Source organism: Asterias amurensis, chromosome 1, assembly GCF_032118995.1.
Source record: "Asterias amurensis chromosome 1, ASM3211899v1".
Lineage (NCBI taxonomy): Eukaryota > Metazoa > Echinodermata > Asteroidea > Forcipulatida > Asteriidae > Asterias > Asterias amurensis.
Genome location: NC_092648.1, coordinates 36,470,821 through 36,487,311, shown reverse-complemented (window position 1 = coordinate 36,487,311; position 16,491 = coordinate 36,470,821). Strand labels below are relative to the sequence as shown.

At 37.2% G+C, this 16,491-nt stretch overlaps 1 protein-coding gene across 4 annotated transcripts in view; it reads right to left on the bottom strand.

Annotated features, from left to right (window-relative positions):
• The window catches only part of LOC139938594 (regulator of G-protein signaling 7-like), a 163,384-nt gene that overhangs the window by 76,040 nt on the left and 70,853 nt on the right, over window positions 1-16,491 (bottom strand). For all 4 annotated transcript variants that reach the window (XM_071934181.1, XM_071934191.1, XM_071934199.1 and 1 more), the window contains exon 7: window positions 10,002-10,078. In XM_071934181.1, coding sequence (XP_071790282.1) covers window positions 10,002-10,078 — 77 coding nt within the window. The remainder of the gene's footprint in view (window positions 1-10,001; window positions 10,079-16,491) is intronic.

The window sequence follows — 16,491 nt, the reverse complement described above, 5'->3', positions numbered from 1 at the left end:
CACCCTGATGTTGTCACGGAAACGCTGAATGGTCGAGCCACATGCACTAGATCAATGTTTGCCATTGGTTCCCCACCTGCCAATCAATGAGTGAGTTTTGACCTTTGACCTTCAAGGCAATATGGCCTCATCAGAACATGTTAAATTATGTGCCCACAATGCCACACTACATTCGCTGATTAGCCCATGCACCGTACATGAAACAGGAACATATTTTGAATTAGCTCAGCTGATCAAGACCTAGCGTATAGTGCATTAAGACGGTTTTCAAGCAAACTGATGTACAAAGGTTAGGATCTCAATTTCATCAAAGCTGTTAACAAAATTACGACAGAACAAAACTAAAATTCAAAATTACGACAGATCAAAACTACAATTTTCACTGATAAATAATTTCTTCTTGACAAGACAATTCAGTACTTGAAATAAGTACCAATCTTTAGCCCATTTTCATAGAGCTGCTTGAAGCAAAATACTTTGCTTAACAGTTTTCTTTATCCCAGATGCAAATTTAACATCTATTAAGTTTTCTGCCTGTAAATAAATTAGCAGAAAACCAGTCACAGACAGTGCATGTGATATGATATTTTGGTTGGTGCCCTAAACTTGGTAAGCAAAGTTGTGTTATGCTTAGCTAATTTCTGTGCAATGGAATATTGGGCCCAAGTTTATACTTGCACGCAAATCCTATGCTACTGCCAAGCCATAAGACTTACATTTAGGCCTATCTTTTTTAAGCAAAATTTAAGCTCCATCATCGGCAGCCCTGTCAAGTTTATAAGAGATATTAAATTTGCATCGGGGATACAAAATATTAATTTGGTTTTTACCCATACACCGATGTGTGTAAGCACTGTATACTCAGTACTTTCCTGAGTACTGTGAAAAAATATAAACAGGCATGTTACTTGGGTGGGATTCGAAACAACTGCCCTTGCAATTCTAGAGCAGTGTCTTCCCAACTAGACAACCGAGATTGCCCGGTAGCTTGAGGCAGTTCGGATTCCGCATCAGGTACCGCAATAATATATAAATATTTTTCTTTTTCTGCTACAGTATAAGCACTATGAAATTGCACTATGATGTTGTGGTAAATTTCTCCATTTTAATAACAATTAGCAACTCAGCCCTTTGTACAGTGATGACAGTATTCTAAAGAACCATTTATCTATACATGTAGATTCCTATAGATCTGAATAGATCCGTTTTAAAGGCACTGGACACTCTTGGTAATTGTCAAAGACCAGTCTCCTCACTTAGTGTATCTCAACATATGCATAACAAACCTGTGAAATTTTGAGCTCAATAGGTCGTCAAAGTTGCGAGATAATAATGAAAGAAAAAACACCCTTATCGTACAAGTTGTGTTCTTTCAGATGCTTTAATTTGAGACATCAGCTAAGGTCTCCAAGTCAATCCAAAAATATTTGATTAATTCTTTCCCAAAAACTTTGTCACTTCAGAGGGAGCCATTTCTCACAAAGTTTTATACTATCAACAGCTCCCCATCACTCATTACCAAGTAAGGTTTTATGCTAACAATTATTTTGAGTAATTACCAATAGTGTCCAGTGCCTTTAATAGTCAGTGAGACAATGATGAGATAAGATTTTGTGCATAATTAGCTCAGTCCTGCGCACATTCACGCACGGTAAAGTTACTCCATACAAATAAAAAGGACAAACAAAAAGTACAAGGTACCCAGTGCCATGCTATTTGGAGACAACCCTCGAACACTTTGTTCCAATCCTTTGCACTATTTTCAAAAGCACTATATCTATTGTTTTGGGGTCCTATGCCCCCCCCCCCCCCCCCCCCGCCCCTCTCCCATCCCAATCACTCTTCCTAAATATATTCAAACATCATCCAAAAACAAGCTTGAAAACCACCATTCAGTCTCGAGGAATGTTTTTTACAAAACAAATAATAAAGTTTAATGACACAGAAGTTTCTCTAATATTAATCACACGAAAAATCCACAGACGAGTTGACAGAAAATAATACTCTCCAGTTGTATTGTGTAAGAAATCACAATACCGGGAAACTCATCCCAAGATTTGTATTTTTAAACAAAACTCCATTCATCTTTCCCTCACAAAAAAAAAACAGCCGATAAATAAATTAGTAAATCAGATAACCTTGGCTCTAAGTTCCCCCTCAAAGCATAAAATATACACGCTTCTTTGCATCTGAACTCAATGGTGCAGAGGCCTCGGCTTTAGATTATCATTTACTTATTTGTTAATCCCATCATTTAGTCTCGTCTTATATGACTCGTAACACTGCCTGGATATGCCCATGCAACGTGGTACCGTACCGTACGTGTATACTGATGTACACATACATGACAATTACAATTACATATACGTACAAATATTTTCAGATGATTAGAGTATATCAAAGGCTAACAATAAATCTTTATTTTTTTGAACCAATCGATTGTTTAAATCCACATAAATTTAGATGTAAACAATAAAACTAACATGTGAATTTTTTTGAAAAGTTTGTCGTGTTTTTTGAGTTCCGGAGCCTATTTGTCCTCAACAGACGAATAATCTCGAAAAGGATTTTCAGAGCCAACATTATACATTATTGTACCAACAAGTTTACTATTTATAGTTAGTTCTTAACCTTCACACCATGCAAAGCTTCAAACACCATTTAAATCTGAGAAGTGTTACTGACCGTAACTCACATTCAAACTTTGTAGCATAAAAACTTATATATTTTGTACATTAACCACATAACCTATACCTTCCCTTTAATGGGGGGGGCATTAAGTATTCCTGCCCCATTCCCTCGAGCTCAATGCAAGAGTTCTGATCATAATCAGATAATCTGAAATCAAATATATTATTTAAGTTACAGGTTTTTGTCTTATGTAAGTATATTGTATTTTTCCCCTGATTTTTAATCAAACTAGTTTGCTTGTAGTTGGAACCTTTTCTTCAGTTGGAAAAGACCGACACACAAGAGCTCACAAAAAAAAAGAACCAGAACTAAATATTTTAAAGCTGATATGGCCAATTCAAAAGCCCATATTTCACTAATAATTTGGAAATTGTGTTAGTTTAAGTTGTAAAGTTTTTTATTTTTGTTTGTTTTTGAACTTATTTGTTTTTATTGTTGTTGTTTTGGTTTCAGACTCATGAACCCATAGGCTCAATTGCTTGAAGCGCATTAAGCATCACTGAGTGATGGGTATGAGTGCTTACTTCATGTTTTAATGCTATGGCAACGTAAATCAAATTCAGATGGAATACCAAATTTACAAAAAGTCTTGTAAATAAATACTTTTTTTAGGGCTGTATGCTTCGTTTTTGAAAGGACAAGGGCACCAAGGCATTTTCTCTTTGGCAAAGAGCACCCTATGAGGAAATTGTAAATTTCTACTGGAGCATTTCAAGGGCACCAAGGCAATGCCAAGGGGCAACGGAAGTATCAGGCCTGTATTTGTTCCTAATTTTCTGAAAAGGTCCAGCATGAGTTGAGTGTGTATTGTGCATTAAAGGGAAGGTACACGTTTGGTAATAGTCAAAGACCAGTTTTCTCACTTGGTGTATCCCAACATAAGCATAAATTAACAAGCCTGTGAAAATTTGAGCTAAATTGGTCATCAAAGTTGCGAGAAAATGATGAGAGAAAAAACACCCTTGTTGGACGAATTTGTGTGCTTTCAGATAGGAATAAAAGACTTCTGGCTAGAAGTCTTTTATTATTTTAGTGAGAAATTACCTCTTTCTCAAAATCTATGCTACTTCAGAGGGAGCCGTTTCTCACAATGTTTTATACTATCAACAGCTCTCCAATACTCGTTATCAAGTCAGTTTTTAAGTTAATATTTGTTTTAAGTAATTACCAAACAGGTACCTTCCCTTTAATGTTTGTGTGTAATGTGCGTGTGATGTGCATAAATGTTTTTCCTTTTTTTTGTCAAACCAGGAATCTACATAATGTTCATTCTTTCCCCTTACCCAGAGGACATTTAGACTTAACATGCATGGACACCTCCTGTGTCTACATGTGCATATATTTATAATGAATAAAAATGTACATCTACGCAGTACATGTACATGTAAATATGACCCCCATGACATTCAATCCAATCTACACTCTTGGCAGCTGTTGGGCATGGAGGAAGGGAAGCAACGAGGGAAGGAAGGGGGGGGGGGTAAAGTTATCCAATACATCCACAAAATAATTTCACCCTAAGGAACTTCATATCTCCCAAGACTGGTGTTGTACCTACCCCCCCCCCCCCTCCCCTCACCCCCTAGTCTCCATGCGCGGTATACGCTCATACACTGTGATTCCGCATGGCAATGTTGGTTGAGCATTCTAAGACACCAAATAATGGCTAGCGGCATCATTTAGATGGAGCTCTGGTTCTCATGATTAAATGTGCTTACACGTGCGTACATGTCTGAAAAGGTCGCGGTCTGTCCCTCTGAATCCATACATACATGAAGGTGGATATTTTGTGCTCGACAAGAGAAACTACCCTCCTCCCAAACAGAGTACATCCGATCGGCAAACAAAAAGAACTTTCTTTTTGACAAAGCATCAACATTTTCATTATGAGTGAAATGACAGTTAATTTTGAACAATGTGAGGACACGTAACAAAACTACAGATGTCAAAGGCTCAATGATGAGGATGTCTTCATGGTCTGTTCATTCGTGGTTCAACGAGTAAAACCTTTAACCACACTTATCTGACGAATAATTTGACAATCTGATGACGAGATATTGACGTCATAAGAATGGTGCAATGTTGACTCGACCGACAAAAAAGAAGAAGAGAAATATGAAACCACAAAATTTAAACTGAACTAATATCAAATGGTTAAAAGTATTGTTAGTTCCATTCTGCTGGAAAACAAAACCTGTTTAATGCTTTTCTTGGTTCTGCTGATAATTTCAGAGACAGGGAGTTCCAGACGTCTTTCAAGCTTAAACAAGAACCTCTTGTCTTGTCACTGGGCAAGCTCAGTGTCTAGCGGTGGGATATCTGGGCCAAATTTCATGGCTCTGCTTACAGTAAGCAAACAACACGCATTTATGGAAGCTCTGTGCTTACATCAAGCATAGAGCTAGGACCCGCCATTTTCACAGGTTAGCAGAGAATTTCTTGTTGCCTGTGTGTAAGTCACAATATAATAGCCACCAATAATTAACAAAAATAGTCACCAATCTTGGTGGTGTAGTTGTTAAGACACTGTTCTAGAATTGCAACAGTCGTTGGTTCGAATCCCACCTGAGTATGCCTGTGATTTAGTTCACAGAGCTCGGTAAAGTCTGAGTATACAGCACACATCGGTGCACATGTATATAAGGGTAAAACAAAATTAATATTCTTTGTCCCCATTGCAAATTTCCAGTATATATTATACACAATTGTTTAGTGTAAATCAAATCCACTCATTCAAGCCTTAGCCACAGGCATGACAGCCGGAAGCCACAGCCAAAAGTTTGACAAGGCCGTATCAATCCTCTTCCTATTTGACTCTCCCTGTGGGTTCATTACTAGTCACTATAAATACACATGCTCAATTTAAATGTAGTCAAGTTCTTCAATTTCTACAGGCTAGCAGCCAGTTACTGCCACTAACTCAATTTGTTAAACTCTATTAAACAGATGCATAATATCAAAAGTTCAGGGATCCTTAAAACAAATGTAAAACACTGTTTTCTCTCTTTCTCTTTTTTTTAAGACACCCATGGACAAAGCAATATTCAAATAAAAAAGTTATTTAAAGACAGTGAACACTATTGGTATAATTACTCAAAATAATTATTAGCATAAAACCTGATTTGGTAACGAGTAATGGGAAGCTGTTGATAGTATAAAACACTGTGAGAAATGGCTCCCTCTGAAGTAACATAGTTTACGAGAAAGAAGTAATTTTTTAGGAATTTGATTTTGTGACCTCAGATTTAGAATTTGAGGTCTCGAAATCAAGCATCTGAAAGCACACAACTTCGTGTGACAAGGGTGTTTTTATTTTTTCATTATTATCTCGCAATTTCGACGACCGATTGAGCTCAAATTTTCAATGGTTGATTTATTTTATGTATATGTTGAAATACACCAAGTGAGAAGACTGGTCTTTACCAATAGTGTCCAGTGCCTTTAAAGGTTTTGGGTACTTTTGTAACACAAAACACAATGTCCATCGTTTGAACATAAATGATAGTAGAAAGCTACCTTGAAATATAATTAGCTGAGGTGCTGTAGTTTTTGAGGATTGAGTAAAACAATGTCATGGAAAAAAAACGTTTTTACATGGTAAAATAATTTTCGTCTCATGATCACTGAAACAAAAGCTATTTTCATTAAATTGTTTTACTCATTTCTTAAAAACTACAGCACCTTGGTAAGTACTTTTTAAGGCAACCTTGTGCCATCATTACCTTCAAACCTTGTAAATCTGTGGACAACTGTGTTTTGTGTCGAACAAAAAGTAACCACGCACTTTAACAACAAATAAAATCCCCACTGATGGTTTGTTGATCACAGTAGATAATTCCACAAGTTCTACCAAATAAAAACTAAGGAAAATGACATTGTGATCACTGTTTGCCATGTAAAAGCATACATACATGATTGCCAAAGACTAGTCTCTGCATTTTGAGTGACCCAACATATCATGAAAAAACAAACCTGTGAAAGTTTCAGCTCAATCGGTCACCCCACTCAAAAATTAAGTAAGAGTCAAAGAAAACGAAAAAAACTTGGTGTCACTGTTATCGGGTTCAACATTGGGTTTTTGCATTGGCCATTGAAATTGCCCACTACAAGCATTTTTATACCATGTACATTGTAAGTTGCATTTTTATACTTTATAAGTATATGTGAAAATCTGTGAACATTTATACTTTTAAGATAACAAATTTTGTTCACACCCTTCTGTTCAAGGTTTGGTTAGAAATGCTGCAAAGACAAAGAAAGCATATTCAGTGATGTTCTTTGACGATCTCTTTAAATTTGGCACTCAAAATCATTCCCTTATGTGCTGGAATTCCTAGATAACCTGGAAAGCAGAAAGAATAGCTGTCAAATCGGCTGTAAATCTTTAACATAAACTGCACTTTGGTCCACAAAGAAACTGCAGTGTGGTTGACAAGGAAAATAAAACGTATGCTGGAATTTCAGTCATTCAACAAATCCTAGCTTGATTTCTTTCTTTCAATAAAAGAAACAAACTTGACAAATAACAAAAAGCTTAAGAAATCCATACCATTTTCAATAAAAAAAACCCAGAAATTTAGCAGAAATATTCAAGTCTTTTTTCCCTAGGTATAATTTAGTTATCTGCATGATCAGCTGCTTACTAAACCATGCATAAATGCAGTTGGAGATGCGACATCACATTTTTTATTAATCAGCGTCTTTGAGCGTCCTTAATGCATAAAAGAAGACAGACGAAGAAAGGAAGAAAAAAAAATTCACAAAAAAGGAATCCATCACGACCTTTTGTGTTTCCTCAAGTCAAGGTTAGGCAGCCAGGGCAGGGAGGGAAGAAGAAGAAAAAAAGACGAGAGACGACAGACAAGTTCTGGGAGCCATCTTAGATGTAATACCGAGTCTCTGACTGTAAGGCACTTATTGCTAAGGCACTGCAGCGATGCATGAAACAATGTCAGCAGCTGACTATCATCACAATGATGTGATGCTGAGCGGGAAAAAAGGCTCACCCAATACAACGTAACACGGCGTTAGCTCAACCTCATCATCAATTTACACCCATGCTTTCCTTCTATATTTCGCTGACGGCCGGCGTTTCATCATTTTCCCTCGTCTTCTCCCACTCCAAAAAAAAAAGTCAAAGTGATTCCTTCCTTTATATCTGCTATTCATTGAATTTCGAAGGCGGAAATCACCGAGTGGGAAATGCGCCCAAAGGGCTGACGTTTCCCTATCCCTACTCTAGACCTGCTGACTACATGTACTCCATCTTGTAGCTGCTTCGTTGGCTTCTCATGCATCACACTGACCCCCCCCCCCCAACCCATTATGACCATTAAATTCTGCTGCACAGTAATTAGAGCTGATATCAAATGAAGAATGTCAATCAATTAAGACAAGTATGGCCATCCGGAAGTGATCAGTGAAGAAGCTTTACATCAATGTAATTCATAAAGAAGGTGTAGGGTGAAAGCGAAGGGCGTCAAACTTCCGTTGACATTGGTCTTTTATAAGGACCTTGAACAGATTCGATGCAAGCTACCTACAGCTTTTTATGATCATCTCCAAAATAAATGCAGTGCGTGTATCATCCCTAAAAGCAAACCAAATCTACAGTATTCTCAAAGCACACATCAAAGGTACTCTCAATAGAAACAATTGGATTTTTTCCCCCAAGTAATTAACCACAAGGGAAACTGACTTGGTGATTTGAAGTTCATTTTTTGGGTGAACAAAGAAAAAAGAAAAAAATGACTAGAACAGCAGTAGAACCTGCAACCTTCGTATCAGTATTATGGCAGCTCTACCAACTGAGCTATCTAGTTCTAGTTTTGGGGGTCTCCCTATTTTATCAATGTCTTCGCTCAGCGGGGCCAGAAAGAAAACATTTAACCTTGACTGCATAATAATAATAATAACAACAATATAACAATAAATGCACAAACATCCACCCTTCTTCCTTTCTTTGCATAAACAGCAGTTAAGGTTGAATGCCTTGTGACTTGCATCACAGTAAAAAGATACTGATAGAATAAGGAGACCGCAAAAATTCGGGCTCGAAAGCTCAGGCCTGTTAATCCAGAGGTCCAAGGTTCAAATCCAGTTCTAGAGAAGTTCTTTTGTTCGCCCTAAAATAAAATTGTTCCCCGTTATAAACGACCCCTGGCCCTAACAATAAAAAAACAAATCAACAATTGCAATTTATCTTTGCTAAAAACTTTAGAAAAAAATCAAGAATTTTGCAAGAGAATAATGAAAGGAAAACCACCCCTGTTGCATTACTGTGTGTGCCTTAGGATGTATAATAAAAGGCTTCAGCTGAAGTCTTTTATTATTTGAGTGAGAAATTACCTCTTTAAAAAAAAATGCCTTTAACACAGATCGCCGTTTTTTCTTGTAAAGGGACCACCCATTTCAAGCCCAATTCATCTAGGCCTACCCAAAGCAATCTAGTGAACAAACGACAACAAATAACGTCCACGTACTCTTCTTTGAAAAATTACAGATGATTTTCACCCACTCAGATCCCACAACTTGAAGCTTGCCAAACCTGACAGTTGTACAATAATTTATCCAACTAGGAGACAAAGCATCCAGTCTAATTTTGGAGTGGACCACGCGTTGGTTTATACTGGCTGCTAATGAGTGACCTGAGACCCTCATTCTCGGAAAGCGTGTCACTACAAGATCAATCTCAGCTCCTTTTTCATCTACATTTCGTCTCTACGGATAAACTCCTTAAAGTGGACTTCCCTAATTCATTGCAATCTCTATATTAAAGGCACTGGACACGTTTGGTAATTACTCAAAATATTAGCATAAATACTTGCTTGGTAACATGCAACGGAGAGCTTTTGATAGTATAAAACATTGTGAGGAACGACTCCCTCTGAAGTAACAGAGTTTCTAAGAGAGAGGTAATTTCTCATTCAAATATTTGAATCTGAGAAAGACTACAAGCCTGAATATTTTCTCAGGCTTCTGAAAGCACACAAATTTGGGTAACAAGGGTGTTCCCCCCCCCCCCCCCCCCCGCCATTATTTTCTTTATAATTCAATGACCAACCAACTGAGCATAAATGTTCACAGATTTGTTATTTGTATGCCCATGTTGGGATACACTAAGTGAGACTACTGGTCTTTGGTCTTTGACAATTACCAAGTGTGTCCAGTGCCTTTAAAACACACACAAGAACGTGGGAGTTCATTCCGTTGTGGGGTGGGAGGGCCTGACATGATCTACATCTACCTCTTTGTGGGTAGGAGGGATGGTGGGAGGAAGGGATGGTGAGATAAAAGAGGGATTTACTTACTTGGCCTGTGCCTCTGCCTGCATGAAGATAAATTCCCACTTTCTTGAGAACATTCGCTGCAGCTTGGCTAAGTTCTCCTGTAAATGATAAGAGCGAAACGTTTATGTCAAAAGAGCATGATACGCAGAGGGTTATGAACAGCAACATGAGCAGCAAATAGATTTATCAAACCAAAATCTGGATTTATATAAATGTAGAAGTTGTAACATGACAGCCTAAATATCCAGCATGTCCAGGGGGAACAAGGCAGAGGCTTGTAGCAGCAATGTGCATGCTTTGGTACACGTAATAAAATAAAAAAATATAAAATATAAAAAAATAATAATAACAGAGTTTTATAAAGTGCACAAATTCATCAACAAGTCGCTCAGGGTGCTAATTACAGCAATATATTATAACTCCTCCCCCGTTCATTGGTCACTAAGCATTCCCGAAACAATCTCAACTCCTTTGGAGTATGCAGCACCGGCAGCCAAAATGGTGCTTAGGCTGCTAATCATTCACATAAACAATCCCTACCCTCACAAGCCCCCATTTAGTCCCGGCTGAGCAATTGTAGTTACATGTAAGTGTCTTCTTGCTAAGCACACAAGTATCCCGACTGGGATTGGAACCCACACTCCAACACCCCAACAAGCACATTTTGATTTGTGTTTTACCCACACACTGATGTCTATCAAGCAGTGTTATATTCAGAACATTCTCCAGTCCTGTGAATACAAACTATTTCATTAATTTTGTTTCTGGCTGTGAAGCCAAGTACTCTCAATAAAGTGAACTTAATCACTGTACAAGCCAAGAACCCAATGGCCAAAAGACAAGGAAGGAATTTCAATTTTAGATGTTGGAGAAAAACTCTCAGAGAACAACTCTGGGAGAAACCCACTGAAAACCCAATCCACATAGTGCCCTGGTGGGATTCGAACCGGGGTCATAGAGGTGAAAGGCGAGGAAAGACACCACTATGCCAACCCTACCACAGACATACTACTCAGGTGGGATTCAAACCCATTCTGCTATTCTAGAGCACACATCTTACCACTATACCACTGAGCTTGCCCGCGTTCCTAGAGGAAGTTTGAATCCTAACAGGCAATCTCGATAGTCTAGTTGGTAAGACACTGCTGTAGAATTGCAAAGGTCGTGGGTTCAAATCCCACCCAAATAATATGCCTGTGATATTTTTTTACGGGACTCGGGAAAGTACTGAGTATACAGTGCTAACACATTAATATTCTTTGATATTCTTTATCCCCCATGCAAATTTAACATCTATATTGTCCAGCATTGCTTCAACGATGTTAAATTTTCATCAGAGATAAAGAATATAATTTGTGCTTTATCGATACACTACAAGTACTGTATTTACCAATATGGCCACACACAGCTTGTACCAAAATATCCATAGCGACTGCAAATGGCCGCAAGGTTTGACCTACTTCCAGTCAGAGTAAAGGTCATGTCCGGATATGGAATTTTCCAATGTAGTAGCTGATCAATAAGTATCAACATATTTAAGCACAAAACTAAATCCCGTTTCATTTTATTTCTGTTGAAATTTGTACTGACAAAATTTGATTAAAGAAATGAAAAGTTATCATTTTCTTGGCGTTTTGTGATGGTCTCTAAAGTGTTAAATCACTGCGGCACTCGCAACTGTTATTGCACATTTTGTTTACAGAAATCACCTGAAAATATCCAGATTTCTACAAATAAAACTTAAAGTAAAGAGGTTTTTGTTCAATCCCACTGACAATGCAAACGTTACAGGCTCTTTTTTCTATTTTGTAGTTGAAACCCAAGTCACATTACATGATCTTCATTTGAAACTTATTTTCCAAGAAGAGAAACAAAAATCCCTACTTAAATTAATCTACCTAAACGTGGTAACGTTCTTTCACAGCAGATCAATCAAATGTGTAAATATTTAAGAAGGCATTAAATTGCGTTGTTTGGTTATAATTACTTGTCATAAAATTGTAATGACGTTAACACTCTTGGAGTGCATGACTTGTCAATAAATAATAATGAATAATTGATAGTTCTCTAACTCAGATCTGCCATTCCTGACACGGCAATACTTCGGTTAAAACTCTCAAAAAAATTCAATCAGGAAACGTATTTAAAACACAGTATCTCACCTGTTAATAATAATCATAATAATAATTAATAAACTGTACTTAGCGCCTCAAACAAATGCCCGAAGCGCTTTACAAAACAAATTAGTAATACTGGTATGTCATGGCCAAGCGGTTAGAGCACTGGTTTCAATCAGCAGAGTGTGGGTTGGAATCCCGGTCGTGACATTTGCTACGTAAAATTGAGGAGGTAGTGCTTTCTGCTCTACCGGCCAGGCTTCAGACTGCTGATACCCAAGCCTACATCCGTATGGACTGTAAAAGATAACCCTGTTTCAGCCCTAGGACTAGGTGGCAACAGCCTCTGAAAAAAAAATTGCAGCCCACACCTTGAAGTGGCCTTCAGGCCTTTTGTGCCTGGCAAATTGCACATAAAACAATTTATTAAAAAAATACATTAATTAAAGAGGTATTTTTTAAGCATCGATTTGAAAATGTTTTAACTTGGAGAAGTGTTGAAGTTGGATGAAGTCTAGCAACTTGTTCACAGTGTCAGTGAAATATGTGAGAATGAGCAAAGGCCATCTGAATGATGTAAGAAACAAGTTGAAAAGTAGAGCTGGAATGGAGGGTACGGTGAGGTTGGTATGCATGAAGGAGTTCTTGGGGGTAATAGCACTTAGAGTTTGACCCTTAAAAAATTCGGGGGAGGGGGTAAAAAACTGGAATAGAAATTGAAAAATAGAAATGCTGATATCCTGACTGTACATAATTGCATGCACTGTCAATGCCATTTTATAGTAGACTTGTGATTAACACAGCGTGAATCTAAACACAACTGACCAGTAGAGGGCAGTATTGCATCTTTCACCTCATGCATCTTTTAGTAGGGTATCCGATGGGAGCCTTGCTGGCAGTTAGTGTACCAGATAAATCCAAGTTTTTTTGAAATGGACACAAGCTCAATGTACACAATGGAAAGAATACCTTACTTGCAAGTCTTACTTAGATCAAACATGTGCCCTGGGCCAAATTTGATTTTGCATTTTCATTTTCCCTTTTTGTAAAAAGTCTAGGGTTCAAATCCAGGCATGACACTTGTGCCCTTATGCAAGGCGCTTAAATAGTCATGGTTGTGCTTTGTAAAAAGTTTGGAAGGTAGTGGATGATTTCCTTATGGACTGTGAAGGGGGTAATCCTGTTTCAGCCCCAGGAATAGGTTAAGCAACGTGTCCCTTGTGACAGTCAATTTTGGTGGACAGCACAAATTAGTTAAGTGTAGCCCTAATATTGAATTGGCCAACCGGCCTTCGGAGCATGTGAGTAAATTTCTGATAAACACAAAAATTAGCTAAAAAACAATAATGAAATTCACCTCTTTCATAAACTTTTTAATTTTCTGAAAAAAACTAAGACTAAAACTAAAACTAATAAAATTGGGCCCGGGTGGACAAAATCCATCATTTATATATATATACACAATACACAGTGAATTACATGAAGTATCAATGAAGAAAACACATCATGTACAAAACCCTCTGCCTCTCCTCTGCACAAAATAAACTCCATCATTGAAAAATGTGCCGACACAAATGGTGCTTATATGCAAAATATGACTCTACACAAATTTTGAATGATATTTCAGCATCACTTTAATATAATGAGCGGAAATATTCCCTCTTGGTGAAACACTATCTGATCAGATTGGCTTGTATTACACAGCCAGCTAGCTGCACTATAACCAACATGGCCGCCTGATGTTCGCAGGTTCAACTCAGGGCAAGGATTACGGACTTTGCGTTAGGGGGAATTCAGATGAGCTGTTCCTGCACAAGCATTATTACGACATGGAAAATGTAACATTCACAGTAGCGCATAATGGTATATTTTTTTAACACATTGCTTGCGTTATTAGCAATGAGAACATTTTGAGTTCACACTATTAAAGAAGACAAACTAAAGATGGGTAATTATCGTAGGGAACCATTTGATTAGTTCAATCTGAAAGCTCACTAGTTTGTTTTAACCCCTGTCCCACACCAAAGTGTGTTGAGAACTGTACACTCAGTACTTTCCCAAGATCTGTGGAAAAAAAACATCCAGGCAAATCACTCGGGTGAGATTCGAACCCACAACCTTTGCATTGCTGTACAGTATTGATCCAAATTTAGGTAACGTCATACAAAAGGCGGTGTACAACTTATTCGCAGAGGCTAATCAAGTGGAATCTATCCTGCATGTCCTCTGGCATCTACTAAATTTGTATCAGTACTGCAGAGCAGATGTCTTAAAACCAGACCACTGAGCTTAGTCCAGTGGCTAGAGGCAGTTCTTATTCTTGTTCTTATTATGCAAAAATAATAAAGACTATATTAAGTTGTTGCGATACCCGCTGCTTACTCATTAGATTCAAACTTCCTCAAATATGATGATATTGTTTTTATTTCCTCTCGTCAAGCATCTGCCTAAATTTAAGCTTGCATGTACAATATCATACCATAATACTGTACGTTCAGTGTAAAGTTCTAGCATGTATGCTAATTGCTAATGTATCGCAATAGTCTTTTATTCAGTGACAAACATAAAATTACGCCATTTTTATAGTCTTTATCTAACTCCATGGAGCTGACTGTCTAAATATATTAGGTTTTTTTTCAGAACATGTAGTGAAACTGTCCTTGAGGATACCAATCAAATTACGGTAGATTTATGTCATTTATAGGTTCAGGAAAATTTTAAAACCAATTCCACAAGTTAGATTTTCAGTGATGTACATATTTATTTAAATTTAGGGACTTTGTATACAAAAAAAAAAAAACATCCCGAAAAATCCCAAACAACAAATGTACACCAGTTGCAAGGAGTGCGTGGTTATGAGAAAAAAATTAATGATGGCTTTATTTAAAAATCTTTCATAATGAGATGACACTTTCTCCTAGACAGAAAGGAGATTGACCCTGCATCCAGTGTGCACAAAGTGATGAATTTAGTACTGTTGCAGCAGTGCTGTGTTGCAGAGCACTGTACATGTAAGATGACATGGCTATAGTCGTACATACATTATGATCATGACATTTAAGCAGAGAGTTTAACACAGAAGCGGTTATACTGCCCTCATGTGGTAGGTGACATCTCCTACATATCCAATGACTGAATATCAATGTAAAATGTCGTCAGCCATTATTATTCCAAAACCATTTATGTGTACATTACATTTGTTCATATATACGCATAAAATAAATTGTTCACTCGTCAAGTTCTCACCAAGGAGACTCTTATGTTGTAGCAGATGGCGTTGCAATAACTAACCCTTTTTATAATGCTGTTTTTAGTTATCTGTTTGATATTTTGAGCACTAAAAATTTCCAAAATGTCCAACGCATTGCTCAAGGATTAACAGTCCATGTACGTCAACAAATAGAAAGTGTACCCATTTGATTGGCGTGTACAACATATATTCTTAAATTATTACTTCAAAGAGGCTATCATTTCAGAGAAAGCATCAGCTCGATGCTATTGGTCCTTAATTGAAATTTCATATCCATAAAGATCAAAAAGGTAATTGATTAAAAATTCTTTTTCGTTTGCAAACGAAGAAGAAGAAAAAAGGGGGGACAAAAATCAAAATTAGAAACTCAACTTCTGTCAACATTTTATGTGGAGACGACTATTGATAAATAAACTTGCATGTGCGTATTTTTATGTATACTAAATGTACCAGGAGCTCCAAAACATGAAAAATATTACATATTTTTTTACCAATGACCAATGTTTGTTGAAAAATACAATCCCGCATAATTAAGTGACCAATTATTTAAAATGTAAGAGAAGTTTCATACAATTTTTTGTAAAATAATTTTGCATTCATGAGCGTGTGTAAACTTGTCATTTGTCTGGTCACGTTCTCGCATTCGAATGTTGACTACTAGTAGGCAGGAAACACATGGTAATTTTTTTTTTTTTTTTTTGTAAAGATTTGTGTATTTTTTAATGCAAGTTTGTACATGAACAAGAAGAACAATATTAAAGATGAAAGTAACTCAGTGGAGCTAAATGTAGAAAATGATATTCCTATTAAAACAGTCAAGATCGAAGGATGGAGGGAAACATGCACCTAGCAAGGAGTTCCAGACAGATGAAATACATGAAATAAAGCTGTTATGAAGGTTCATGTACATTGGGTTGCCCATTGTAAACCTCTACCTACATGTACATTGACTAGAGCGCTAACACCCTGTTATACACGCACTAAGGTTTTGCAGCCGTGTGGGCGCATCCATGTTTATGTACAAACCAATACAAAAGCTTGAAATTTTGTACTGCAATTGTACGGCTATTTGCATGATAATAGTGCGTTTGTTCTTTTCTATGTGTCATCGAACCAAAAAATGCAACAACTGTGAACGCACAAT